This window comes from Rhyacophila brunnea, unplaced genomic scaffold (genome assembly GCF_057557595.1).
Source record: "Rhyacophila brunnea isolate RB1 unplaced genomic scaffold, BYU_Rbru_1.0 scaffold_22, whole genome shotgun sequence".
NCBI lineage: Eukaryota > Metazoa > Arthropoda > Insecta > Trichoptera > Rhyacophilidae > Rhyacophila > Rhyacophila brunnea.
The window spans coordinates 931991-945767 of NW_028232882.1; the positions used below are offsets into that span (position 1 = coordinate 931991).

At 35.0% G+C, this 13777-nt stretch overlaps 1 protein-coding gene across 1 annotated transcript; it reads right to left on the reverse strand.

Moving 5' to 3' along the window:
- Window positions 1-700: 700 nt before the first annotated feature.
- On the reverse strand, window positions 701-13668 carry Ucp4A (Uncoupling protein 4A). Its single transcript, XM_085949596.1, has 6 exons — window positions 13418-13668; window positions 13012-13085; window positions 10728-10929; window positions 7689-7865; window positions 7356-7578; window positions 701-1808 (listed from the first exon to the last, which is right to left on the reverse strand). The coding sequence occupies exons 1-6, from the start codon at window positions 13512-13514 to the stop codon at window positions 1628-1630; spliced, it is 954 nt and encodes a 317-aa protein (XP_085805722.1). The 5' UTR covers window positions 13515-13668; the 3' UTR covers window positions 701-1627.
- Between the last annotated feature and the right edge of the window lie 109 nt (window positions 13669-13777).

Here is a 13777-nt window from a genome sequence, read left to right on the forward strand (position 1 = left end):
TAGTCTTGAAGTTAAGAAAAACGTGGGAAATGCGACTAAAAACAAAATTCTCAACTGGTCGTTTCGAAAAAAACAATTTCGAATCTGGTTACGAGGAGAAAATTTTCAATTGCAAAAAATTTCAAATATATGCTATAGGCTTTTGCGGAAATAACATAATTTATATATATCATTTTTTTGTAAAATAACAATTTTGTATAATGAGAAAAAAAATAGCACTTGCCTGTAAAGGCTGGATATAAATAAATAATCGTTGACTACATACATAATATATAATAAAAATTTTAAAACTATTTGTCATCTATTTCTAAGGAAAAAAATATTTAAATTTCACATCATAATAGTTGAGAATTAAAATATAATAGGTATCTATAGAATAAGCTATTAGTTTCAAAGTCGGTAACCTCCAATTTCACTTTTTTTGATATTTTTCTTAATTTTCATCGTATAAAATATCAAATCGATGTCCGTTTGTTAGTTAAATAGAATTAAGCCGTGTATTTATTGCAGTCATTTATATTCATCAGCTGCCATTTTTTATATTCAACGACTAAACTATAAACATGAATTTTATTAATGACATTTTATTTCGCTATACACTTTTTCTAATTGTTAACTATGTACATAATATGTTTGCAAAAAGAAAAAAGAAAATTATCTATAATAAAATGCAGTCCTAAAAGTGTTTTGACGATTTTTTGCGATTATTTCAAAATGGCAGAATATGGAGGTTACCGACTTTGAAACAAACAGAATCATAATTGTTTATCTCTACATCTCAAGTCCAGTACAGACTGACATAATATATGATACCAACAGCCAACAAGTAATACATTTGTTTGTAAACTTTGAGCGCTACACATGTGCACATCAAATTAAATGTAGTTTGGACAGTGAATATCATGTACACGCTTATATCAAAACAATATTTCATAAGACCGTAATGTAGTAAAAAAAATCCGGCCACACTTGCAACATTTTCGCATGTTTTCCATCAGCAGCGGATTACAAAAAATATGCACGTTTGTAATTAGTTTTTATACAATGATAATATTGTTTCCAGGCAGATGTATGTCAGTCTGAACGAGGCTTCATTCGCTCATAGCACGAAAATATTTTGGAAGATCAATACTTTCCAAGAGTAATTTACAACAAATAAAAATATATGTCCGAGTAGAGTAGCTATATTTAGTCTCGGCATCCGGGAATGTTCATCAATAGGTTAGTGTTCAATCTGTATTTAAATACAATTATGTTTTCGAAATCACCCGGACACCATAACTAATCATAGAACAATACACAAAATTGATTAGCCAATATCTGAGTTCATTGTGGATATTGGAATGCGATACTCAATTAAGATATTATGCTTGAATCGGGTGACTGATGAAAAGATGCAATGAATACGGTTTCGATTTGAGTAAAATGGTTTTAGATATTAATTGCGTCAAATCACAGATGACGTGTTCTCTTCGTTGACAAACGTCTTCGTCTATATTTGACTATTAAGACAATGAGAGATAAATTAGGAAAATTGTATTGTTACGCGTAAACGCACGTACATTTAACACCCTCGAGTCGAGCAACACATCAATGGTTTCGCTTCAAATGATTACAGTTGAAAAAGTTAATCCGAATGGTCGTCGGGAGTGAGTAGATGACGAAACTGTTCGAAGCTGAGCCAGAAGGTGAGAGACCAGGGTGCCATGCGAATCCACACAGGCAAGAAGCCTTTGTACAGAGCCAAGAATCCTTCTCCAGATACAGTTTTACGTAAACAGTCCCAAGAAGATTTGTAGTATAGTCCTCTGGAATGAATAAAAAGAAACTGATAATAGAATTAGCACTCCCTTCGGATACATTTGCTTCCCGATCCATTACAGAGAATATATTTTATTATAGACCTACACGGTATGGAGGTTTATTGCACTTTTTATTAATTAGACATTCACTTCAACTATTAGGCCCATGCCATCGATACAAACACATGTTGTGTGAAAATAAGATTTTTACCCAGCTGCAGTTTTGAAACCCATAACCTATGAAGATCAAAATGGAAACATTTTAACATATTCAAGTCAAGCGGTTACCGCGTCGGTTTGTAAAGTCGTGGGTCCAAGGTCTGTGCAAATTCACATCTTGTTTTTTCAATGTGTGTATGGATCCAGAGTATAAACCTAATCAGTTGAGCAAGTCACTAACATTCATTTCTTGAAAAAATAAATCTGTAAATACAACCACCACTTTGTAGATTCTCAAATTATGATCTCCTTAAGATCAGATGTAAGTATAAAAAAAAAACAATACATCTATAAATTAATATTGTTGACTATACTAAAACCATAATATCTTGGCTACCATTTTATATCGCTGTATGCAGTGATATGGACTATAGCGGAGGTCGGAGACGTAGATTTATAGCTGAAAGTGTGAGGGGTTCGTGGTTCCCCAAATGACCGTTATGGCGTCCGTATCCAAGATAAGTATATAAAAAATAAGGTAAGGCTATAAAACAGAGGTTTTTAAAGTTAGCGCCTCAGCTTAATTCAAGGCGCTTTGTATGCTTCGATAGCTATTTCATTCAAAGGATAACAATATTTTAAAACAGCATATTGCTCTTCTGAATATGAGTTCACTTTTTTCCATCTGTCTGCTTGACTGTCGATTACAGATCTATATTTTACGCCATACCATCTTGAAAAACAACAAACTTTTTAAATACCTAACATTGTCCTCTACTATTTAATGTGCATTTAAAAAAACTGTGTGGTGGTTCAACTATTCCACTAACCGGGCACTGTAAAAAAAATCTTTTTACACTACGGGCTCCTACATTGAGACAAAAACGTTTTATTATTACGGTACTGGTGTTGGTATAATATTTTTTATAATTGAAAACTTGAGACTATGTTTAAATAAAATTGTACAAAAAAGTAGATATTTAAGCGTATAATTATGCATATGACAATATCACCTTGGTTTCCCTTTTCTTCAAACCAATTGGATACCGTTATTGGCATTGACCCTTTGGGACAAAGCCCACCAAAAGCGGCGGATCGGGGCGCTCACTAGGAAGTGGGCCCATGAAGCGTGAATACAACGGAAATGACACTCCTTCCACCCGCGCATTACCCTTCACCTATGTAATATGGAGTAAATAATTATTATTATCAGCGCCATTCATAACAAAGCAATAAAAATATTAATTTATTGTTATTAAAAGAATGCCCGGCGCCAGTTTATCGTGGTACGAAGTCAAAAGACGCTCGCACTGATCTCTGTATGCGTTGAAATATGAGACAGCTAAGGCGCCGTGTGTGCCCTGACCAGTGTGCTCTGCAATATTTGATTACGTTGTATTTTCGATGATTCACCGCGCCACTTGCAAAATTTATACATATTAAAACGTACCAAATTTATATATAAAATTTATAGTTACACCCCGATACGCTGCTTTGTGTGTAATTAATGCCTTTAAATTAAACCCTACAGGTCCGTAAACAAACCTAATGTAAGGTGCCAGTATAGCGGCATCCGCAATCATTCTGACACCCTTTTCTTCTTTAGAAAATGATTCGACCAGCAAGCAAGAAGACTGGTGAGCAGCGGCGGCTCCTCTAACACTATGCATGTGCGCTGCACTGCTTTTTCCTAAACATCACTCAATGTGCAACAATGCTATTCATAAGTCATCACTCGTTTATCGCAATTTAATACATGTAAATTTATACCAAAAGCATGTACTCAGTGAACAGTCACCGAAATCGTGCGCTCGTGGTAACGCACTAATATCGATCTTAGTTTGCCGTTCATATTACATTGGGTAATAACAGATCAACCCGATACGTGAAACTCATAAACATGTCATAAAAATCCAGGATTTTATTGCTTTCTAGGACGCCGACCAGTTCACGAAATTCGAAAGCCCCACAAACGAGGTGGAATTTTAACATTAAAACTGTTGACACCGTTTACATATTTTACGAACCACTTAAGGAGTGTATGGAAGCAATATTAAACAGTGAAAATGATAGCAATACAATAAATCAAGCAGATATGCTTCTGCGATATCTCACAGATGAACATTTCATGTTTTGGCTATCATTTTTTCGGCGGATAATGCCTCATTGTGACATTTTATTTAAACAATTGCAATCTCGAAACATAGACTCGGTATTGATGAAACGTTTTATTTGTGATTTTGAAGTGTCTGTTAACGGCCCACGTGCTCGTCGTAGGTCAAAATTGAGTTTTTATTGCATTTTCAAACCATGATCCTGGACACTCCTTAAACGTTGTAGATAATCTATTTATATAATTTTGAAGCCTTATTATCCTTTATAGTTATTTTAAACATTTGATGACTGCATAAAGTATTTTTGTTACATAAATAGTATTCTTTTAAACCTCTCGCTCCAATGTTTTAGAATAAGTCATATTTCGGTACATAACTGTGCAGTGGTGTTAAGATTTTTTACGTTTATTAATTTTTAAACACATTTATGAAACCATTAGTATAATTTATTACGAGATAATTTTTGTAAAATATTCACGATAAAAAATTATATTGATAATCTCTGTGATCCCAAATTTGACAAGAATTAGGCATTTTATTATTCAAAAAATCGGCAATATTAACACATTTGAAGATGATTCTAAAGATACTTATTATAAACTATGTCTTTGACCATTCAAGTGTGATAAACATCTTATGAATAATGATTGCTTTATAATAATTATTGACCTAAGAATAAGGTAGTGTTTTTTTGAAATACGCCTTTTTTTTTGTCATTCCCCAGTGGTTAAGCTACAACATACGGCCGTAGCCATAAATTGACAAACTGCGGTTGCGTTTAAAAATTAATAAACGTAAAAAATCTTAACACCACTGCACAGTTATGTACCGAAATATGACTATATTCTGAAACATTAGAGCGAGAGGTTTAAAAGAATACTATTTTATGCAATGACATTAATATGGACGAAGCATCTAGAAAATAAAATGACACTCACTTTGTGTCGGGTCTGCCGGATGGCGAAATTCATATTTTAATATCGGTATCCTACGCTCAAATGAACATTCTGCTTGCAAGCGGTCTGGCGACACCGCTGGGTCTGCCCATACAAAATTTCTGACTGTCAGGTTTCGACTCCACCGTTATTATTGTGTTACAAAATGCCAATGTGCTTAGTTAAAAATTGTAAAAAAATCTACTAAACACTCCAAGAAAGATGGGATATCACTTTGCATGTGTTAGTATTATTTATTATTTATAAAATGCCATTTTAAGATATTGATGAATGTTTATTCAATGCAATTGAATGACAGGAACCATTGGACAGTCAGTCGCCTGTGATTCGCTGAGCTCACTGGCGTCTAATCTCCGAGAAGTCGTAAGTAACCGAGAATCTGTTTCTAACGCAATGAGTCATGACACTAATACGCTATTACAATAAAGGTTATATTACTATAAATTCTCGAAGCTTGTATCGCATAATGGAAACGGATACGTCAATGGTCACGTGACATCTACCTATACATCTGTGAATGACTTTCATGCACAATTTCTCGTGCGCGCCGGGTATGAAGTGAGTCGTCCATTTAATATGTCATTGATTTTATGTAACAAAAATACTTTATGCAGTCATCAAATGTTTAAAATAACTATAAAGGATAATAAGGCTTCAAAATTATATAAATAGATTATCTACAACGTTTAAGGAGTATCCAGGATCATGGTTTGAAAATACAATAAAAACTCAATTTTGACCTTCGACGAGCATGTACCCCCTTAACAATGTTAAAAGTTCCCTTGAAAGTTTATCCGAGCCTCCCAGTAAAAGAATAAAATTGAACAATATAGAAATGTGTAAAGATATGTGCGATTTAATATTACTGCAAATTAAAAATAGGCTTGAATATAATAAACATTTGCTAGCGGCGAAACTTTTTTATTGTGAACATTTTGAAGGATACAGGGTTAATTTTCCTGAGAATGATTTTAAAATGACCCTGGAATCATATGACTTTTTGGATAAATTTAAACTGAAACACGAATTATCAGTTATTTACAATAGGGACGATTTAAAAAACGCAGATAGCTATAGCTATTTTACAATTGTTTTATAATAATAATTTAATGACATCATTTTCCCAATGTACTAAACTTTTAAAAACCATTTGTACAATTCCGATGACATCTGTGGAAAGTGAAAGGTGTTTTTCAACCCTTAAAATAATTAAATCGTTTTTAAGAAATACCATGAACCAGGACAGACTTAAGTGTACTCTATCTGTGTTAAGCATTGAGAAAAAACTTTTACAATCAGTTCCAAGCAGAAACAAGGCCGAATTGATCTTCTTTTTAAATAAGGTAAGAAAGTTTTTAGTGCACCCCCTATGAAAGCAATTTTGGTAACCACCGGCCTCCACTGCTGGTGAGTAATAGGAATTCTTGGAGCAGCCGTGTGGTGTCTATATGCTCCACAGATCTCAGAAGCATAGATGGAAGAAAAGAGGACAACACGTCAGCACAACACTTGACATGAAAGGTATAATAAGAGCGGTATATGTAGGGATTGCAATACCGAATGAAAACACCAATACCGGTATTTCTGTATTTACTGTTGAATACCGGTATTTGTGAAATATATGGAAAAAACAGAAGTATCTAGAAATAATGTTTTTTAACCTAATATTTTTATTAATTTATTGCTATTTTATATCTGACAATTTCTTTACTTTTATTCTGTAATAAAACCAAACACAATGTTCCTCACTTTTTTGTCAACAAAATTATATTATTTCTCCATTTTTTTTTATTAACTTCTTAGTTACTTAGTACATAAACATATTATATGAAATTAGGCACAGGCGATTCCATTACATATAGAGTATAATTATTATTCTATCATGAAATATTAGCCACAGGCCGCAGGCAGCGGAGGTCCCTAATGATTATACAAGCAAATACTAGTTAACCGCGATTTCAGATACATCTAAAAATACACCTGACAACTCCTACAACATGCGACCGAGAGGCGAAAACATTTGGATACATTAAAAATTAGGTAAGTACCTACCTACCTATAATGCAAGTGTATTTCGCAAATCGGCACGTGTCATCGTATGACACCAAGAATGACAAAGGACACTGGAAGTAAACCCGACAAAAAATTCAGTTCTGTTAAACCTTTTATGTTTGTCAATACATTTTGTTTCCGCTTTCTAAATACCGAATACACTGGTATTTTATGATTTTAAAAACTGCTATTTCGGTAACTAAAAATATTGGGATACCAGTTTTGAAATACCGGTATTGCAATCCCTAGGTATATGCAGACTGTGGACTTACGTTCCCTTTGCATCGGTGGGTTGATTCATGATTCTTGTCTTCACAACGTCAGCAGGTGTTCCCAGGGCAGCGGCCATGAATCCCGCGGCGAAACTGGCCAGAGAGTGGAGCGGCCACCTGTCCGGGAGTCCAGTGTGCGCTGCAATGTGTTGCTTCGCCACGTCATACGTGGTCAAGTCACCAAGATTCACCAAAGCGGCTCTCTGCATATTTGGAACGGATCCTGCTCAAAATATAACATGTGTAAAGGGTGTTGTACTATCCTAGTGATCGAAGCGATTTAATTATTGTTCTTTAATGGGAGGGGGCCCAATAGGGGTAAAATAAACTAACCTTTCCAGAGGCCCCTCACTCCCCCAGAACGCAGGACTTGCAAGAAAGCGTCCCAGGCACCGCGCACCCTGGCGGGCTCACCGAGGAGACGCCGGCGCCCCTCCATCTGTACATGCACTTTCACCAAGTCCGCAGGAGATGCCAGCCACTGACTGATGCTCCCTGCCGTCACCCCGCCTGCAATCATCCTTATCATCACCCTAATCGTCATTACTCGTAACTCCAAAAACCCAAAATTTTCAGGAAACAATAAAAACATTGCACCTGAATCAGGGCTCGAAATGGACTGGAACGCACCGGAGCGCCGTTCCGGTTCGTGACATCGATAAAATTATCGCTCCGTCTCGTGGAAAAAATATTTTGACCGTCTGAGCTAGATAGGCCATGTAATAGAAAATGTGACACATTTATTTTTATGAAGTACACATAAAATTTGATAACTATGTAATATCTTCAGAAAATTGTCGAGCGCTCCGGTTCGTGAACTTTTCCATTTCGAGCGCTGGCCTGAATATTGAAGAATGAAAAAATATGTATGAAAACTCATTAACTTTTATTTTTTGCATACATTTACAATTGCTTTTATTGTGACATTGTTGAGCTTGTTTACAACAGTGATATTCAAACCATGTTTCGCATCAGTATACCGCAAGCGAAAAAATCTGTGATTTTTTCAAAGGAACAATATATCACATTATTCATGAATAATTTCACAACAACCGAAAAGGTATTCTTATTAAAGAAACTACAGGCAAACTTAAAAGAAAGTGACATATTAAATTGTGGTAGAGAATAATTCTCTCCACACTAGGTTTTCGATGGAAAGTGTTAGTCGAGATAAAAATTGTTATATTATAAACCATTTCAAATTGTTTAATGTAAAAATTGGTTTTTGAGAAGTGTATGTGAATAACAAACGGATATCCAATAATACACTCGGAGTCGGATGTCAGCAGTCACGATTATTATTCAAACATTGAATTAGATAATATGATATCAGAATAATGTGCGATTAATATTCTAAGTAATTCTTTACAATTGAACAATTTCACGCAGACACACTCGTATCTAACCGAAACAAGTTGAACTCAACCGAACTTCAAAAACTATACATCTATATGGTCGATTTATAGCATATTATATTTCTTTGCACGATATAAGTACTTTTACAAGGATATCTAGCCATCGCTAACAAAAACTTACCACATTCTGTTAACTAATGAGGCCAAACTAATTGGTTGCCAAATAATGATGATGATGAGATTGCATTGCTAACCACAAAACAATTTGTTTGTAATTATCTGAATCATGGAAAGAGAAAAAATTAAGTTCTATAATGTAAGAAAAACGTGCCATATTGTTATAAATTTTTTTGTCATAAATTCATTCAATTTACAATATAACAAATTAAGAAATTATTTACGTTGCAACAAAAATAATTGTTGGCTGTTTAAATTTAATGACTATACTGGTAGTATTGATAATGATATAATACTAGAAATAGCTATTCCCTAAAAACATAAATTTGTTAAATTTAGTATCATTTATACCAGTGATGCATAAACTGCTGCCCGTGGGCCGCCTGCGGCCCAAAATGGCATTTGTCGCGGCACAAAATAACAAGTACTTCATCATATCATATCGACCATATCCAATCCTAATATCGTCTCTGTTCTGGCAGAACACACTAACTGGAGAATACTAGTTTTGAGTAGTTTGACTTTGAAGTTGTTAAAAAGTTTGAAATAATGGTCTATCATGTGAGATTATTAAGTAATCGTAAAAAGGATGACTTTAAAATTAAGACTGTTTATTTATTAAGAAGGTTTCCAGACGGTAAAGTTTGAAATAAGGAACATTTTGATACTAACTCAATATGTTATTTTTTCGAATTAATGTCTTCTGCCAGAACAGTGACGATATGATCATATCGTGGGCGTACAAGCATTGAGATTTTAATGTCATTATATAGAAAAAGTAATGCTGCCTGACTGGCATAATACACGATTTAAGATTATTGAACATATAAAAAAATAAAAGTAAAGAAGAACTCAAAAAATAAAGATTTTATAATCATTTTAAGAACACCAAAAACACAAAACATTGATTATCTCAGAGCTGTGTATTTGGAGTTAGTGACTTCTGCCTGTACGGCCATGATATTGGCCTCCACAGGGTGGAGGTTTTTGTATTAACAGATTTTTGTTTTTACGAGAAATGGATGTTGGCCACATGCTCAACTTATTAGGTCCATACTCTACTCAACACAAATTGAAAAACAATATGTGTACTTGCCAGACCCAGGATTCGAATCTGGGACCCACGACGTTATAGGCCGACGCTTAAGCCGCTCGGCGTAGTTCATCACCAATATGTACCTAACTATTAATTTTAATATAATAAAATGTATGTCTCGTCTAGTATAATATTATATCATTATTTTTCAACATTTTTACCCAATGCGGCCTGCAAAAAATTAGAAAATGGATAAATTGGCCCTTCTTCCAAATATATTGTGCACCACTGATTTATACTATTATAGCGCCTGTACACGCACCTACATGGATTTACTGGCACCAACAGTGTGTAAATTAAACTATCGCAATAATAATTGTTTACATGTAATAATGCTGACTGTCTTGCCAATCTCATTCTTCAAGCATAAGTGAGACGCTTTGTTGTCATTTTATGGTGCTATTTGACTGGTTGTGAAAATTGGTGTTCTGTGTCTCACTACATTTGTTATATTTTTACCTTTCAAATTTTTAAAACTGCTCCCCTGAACAATTTCACTTTTGTGACTTACCGCCTTCTACTTCTCAGCCCCAGAATTGTTATTAGATTATCATGCGCAGAACATTGTTTACAAGCGGTGACACTTGGATTTAAACATGTATAACATTAACAAGATGTTTTCAACAATACTCAGGATATTCTGTCTGTTATATCGAGGATCTACTGTATTGAGATTGTGCATGGAAATGATTATGAAAAACTGAAGATAAATATTGGCTGACTGGACTAGTGCCGTCTACTCACAGATAGCCGACTTCCAAATGGGAAAAATCTCATCGGGCTTCTTCTTGAAGACATCGTTCCTCAGTTTCTCGTAGAAGACGATTCGGCAGCCGGAGTAGACGACGTGACGAGCCAACGCCGGCGGAATTCCCTGCCACAGCTTGAAGAAGCCTTCCTCGCGGATGATACCAGCTGCAGTGCCCGCCATGCCCCGATACGACCCCTGTATTTAATCACACACTATTAATCCAATGCAGCGAATGAACCATTTTTAAAAATGTTCAGAAGTGATAAAAAACCTTGTTTGGTTTGCTTTTGCATAATTCGAATATAGGTATTCCACTGAATGGTTCATATGTGGTTTTGTTTGTTTACAGCAAGTAGTATGCACGTTGATACCATGCTACACTTATAACTCACTATATAATAATATATGGTTACACTTAATTGTATGTATTATATTTCCCCTTATCACAAATCATTGTGAGCTGTCGTACCAGAAAGAGATGGCCATATGGCATTGAGATCAAAAATTAACACGGTGTTCATGGACCATTGCAGACAGTAATGGTCCAATTTTATTAGATTCAACAAGAACAATAATTTGATATTTATTGGATCAAACATCTGATGATAAAGCAGTGATTATTATTTGATAGGTACAACTTGATACTTACAAGCACTTAAGTATTAGAATTTTATATAAATATATACAAAATGATTGTATTTTTAATTTATGTACCGATCTATTTTCTTCCCTTCGGTTTTTATTACATATTTTTAGGTGTATTATTTAGACATGAATACAATTTCATTAATACACGGCCATCTATTTCCGATAAAACAGCTTACGATGAACTGTGATAACGCTAACTGCATATGTATAAATTTCCAGACTCAAAATATATTTTTATGAATTTTAGTACCTATCAAAAGTTTTTTAAAGCCATATCAAAAGTTTAAGTCCAAATATCAAAGAAATGAAAATACATAATCGTATATTTTTTATCTATAGATAGACTATAGCCAGTATCTATATACTAGCTATAGTTCATTTTCTACCGTCTGACAGGCCTATTATCCATTTCAGAGATTTGTAGGATTCCACAGTCCACACTCGGCATAAAAACGGTCATCAGCTGTGTTGTATTTTTTCAATTGTTTGATCGGAATTATAGTAATAAAATTACAAAAACATTCGAAATATTTCACAAAAATAATGATACAAAACTATGATTACTTTGGATTAAGTATCTACTCAATAATTGTCATCATTATTCGACATGCCGAAAGATTTCATCTATTTGTACAATAATTGTGTAAGGATGTGGATTATGTTAATTTAGCACTATAACAGGTCATGAGAACCAATGACAGTAGTGTAGTAATAGTGGTGAAACAATCACAGAAACATCCAGGCTTTGATAAAATTACATAAATGTATTGTGACCTTCTCCAGGACGCAAACCCGAAGCCCCGGATGAGAAGCCAGTGCCTTACAAATTGAGGGAATGACTATCAGGGCCATGATATTAGCCCCCTTCTCCTTACGCATATTTTTCAAAACTTTGATGGTTACCTACGAAGTTCATGAAAAAAATTAAAGTAATAATGCTTACACGTGCATGGATTTACTAGCACCAATAGTGTGTATTTTAAACTATCGCGATAATAACTGTATACGCATAAAAGTGCTGACGCCTCGCCAATCTCATTCTTCAAGCGTAAGTGAGATGCGTTGTTGTCATTATATGGTACCATTTGACAGATCGTGAAAATTGGTTGACCTCAAAATGAGCCTCTGCGCGGTGTAGTTCGTTTTTTACCGGGAAGTACGCCACTATTGTTCTATTGCGCAGGCGAAGATATCGCCCAGGCCAATTGTCGCGTGAAAATTCATAAGCTTCCAAACTTTTTTGATCCATGCATGCAATCTTATGCCATGATAATATGTACTGCCAGCATTAAATCCATGCACATGTAAACGGGGTATAATATTGGTGTTGAGTTTCAAAAGTCTGTGGCACAGATACTGTATGAGACGTCTTAGAAAAAGTTCCGGAGCACGCTCCACTTCCCCACCGGTTGTTAACTTTTGTTTAACCCATTAGATTCATGCCCTGTCTCTAAACACACATTGAAAACAAGATGTGAATTTAACTGAGACAAATGTGGGATTTGAGCCCACGAACCGATGATCAGGAAGTGAGCATGCTACCTCTGCTCCATGGCAGGCAAACTAATACAGTGTGGTACGGATAATTTTATTAATTGAGTGCTTAACAAAGCCTGAAGGTTTTTTTACCGCTTTGCCATTTTTCTTCGCTAGCTCTCCTTGAATCTGCAGTCGAGTCTTAGTCAAATCCAAGGGATAAGTAGCTGAAACATGACAAAATGAGAATTGGGTAAGAAACAGATTAAATCAAAATTTGAATCTATTAAAAATTTATCGAACATTAATTCAAGGAAACGATGAGACATAACGACATAACTATCGGAATCGTCGGTGAGTCACTTCGAAAATATTCAAAACCGGAGTAGAGTATCATTAACAGACCGGTTGACTGCGCAAGCCTGACAGCGGAGTGAAGTGTCAACGAGCCTAGGGAATTTCATGCTAATATTGACAAATCTGAAATGACATCAACTATTTCGCTGCTTAATATGCATCCAGCTTTCATGTAAAATTATCTGAGTTACATAAATCTTACCGAATTCGGCTATGCTAGCTGCGCAAACTGAAAGAATATACGTGCACCATACTTTATCAACGTATCCCAAATCTTTTCGCGGAGGCGGCGATGGCATTATAATACTGTGATATTATTTTCCTCGGGAGAACGATCGGCGAATGATTAAATTTAGTTTGAAAAAATCATGTTAAAGAGATTATTCAATGTTTGCACATTGTTATATCATAGATCGCATACAGCTTCGCATTATAATAGGGCCGACCTTTGACAACCAGAGATAAAATTATTATTGCTTTGCTACTATAACTATACTCAGATTCATAAACTTCAGAAGTGCGAGTCCGCAATTTGGTAACAGCACTACTACCGCCAATGTGA

Bases quoted from the DNA above. Each gene is read 5' to 3' on its own strand.
- Ucp4A (XM_085949596.1), bottom strand. From the start codon at position 13,514: ATGCCATCGCCGCCTCCGCGAAAAGATTTGGGATACGTTGATAAAGTA. The intron at 7,866-10,727 runs GTGAGTAGACGG...GGATGATTGCAG, and splicing joins CATTTGGAAGTCGGCTATCT to GCGGGGTGACGGCAGGGAGC. The intron at 1,809-7,355 runs GTAAGTCCACAG...TATTCATTCCAG, and splicing joins CCCACCGATGCAAAGGGAAC to AGGACTATACTACAAATCTT.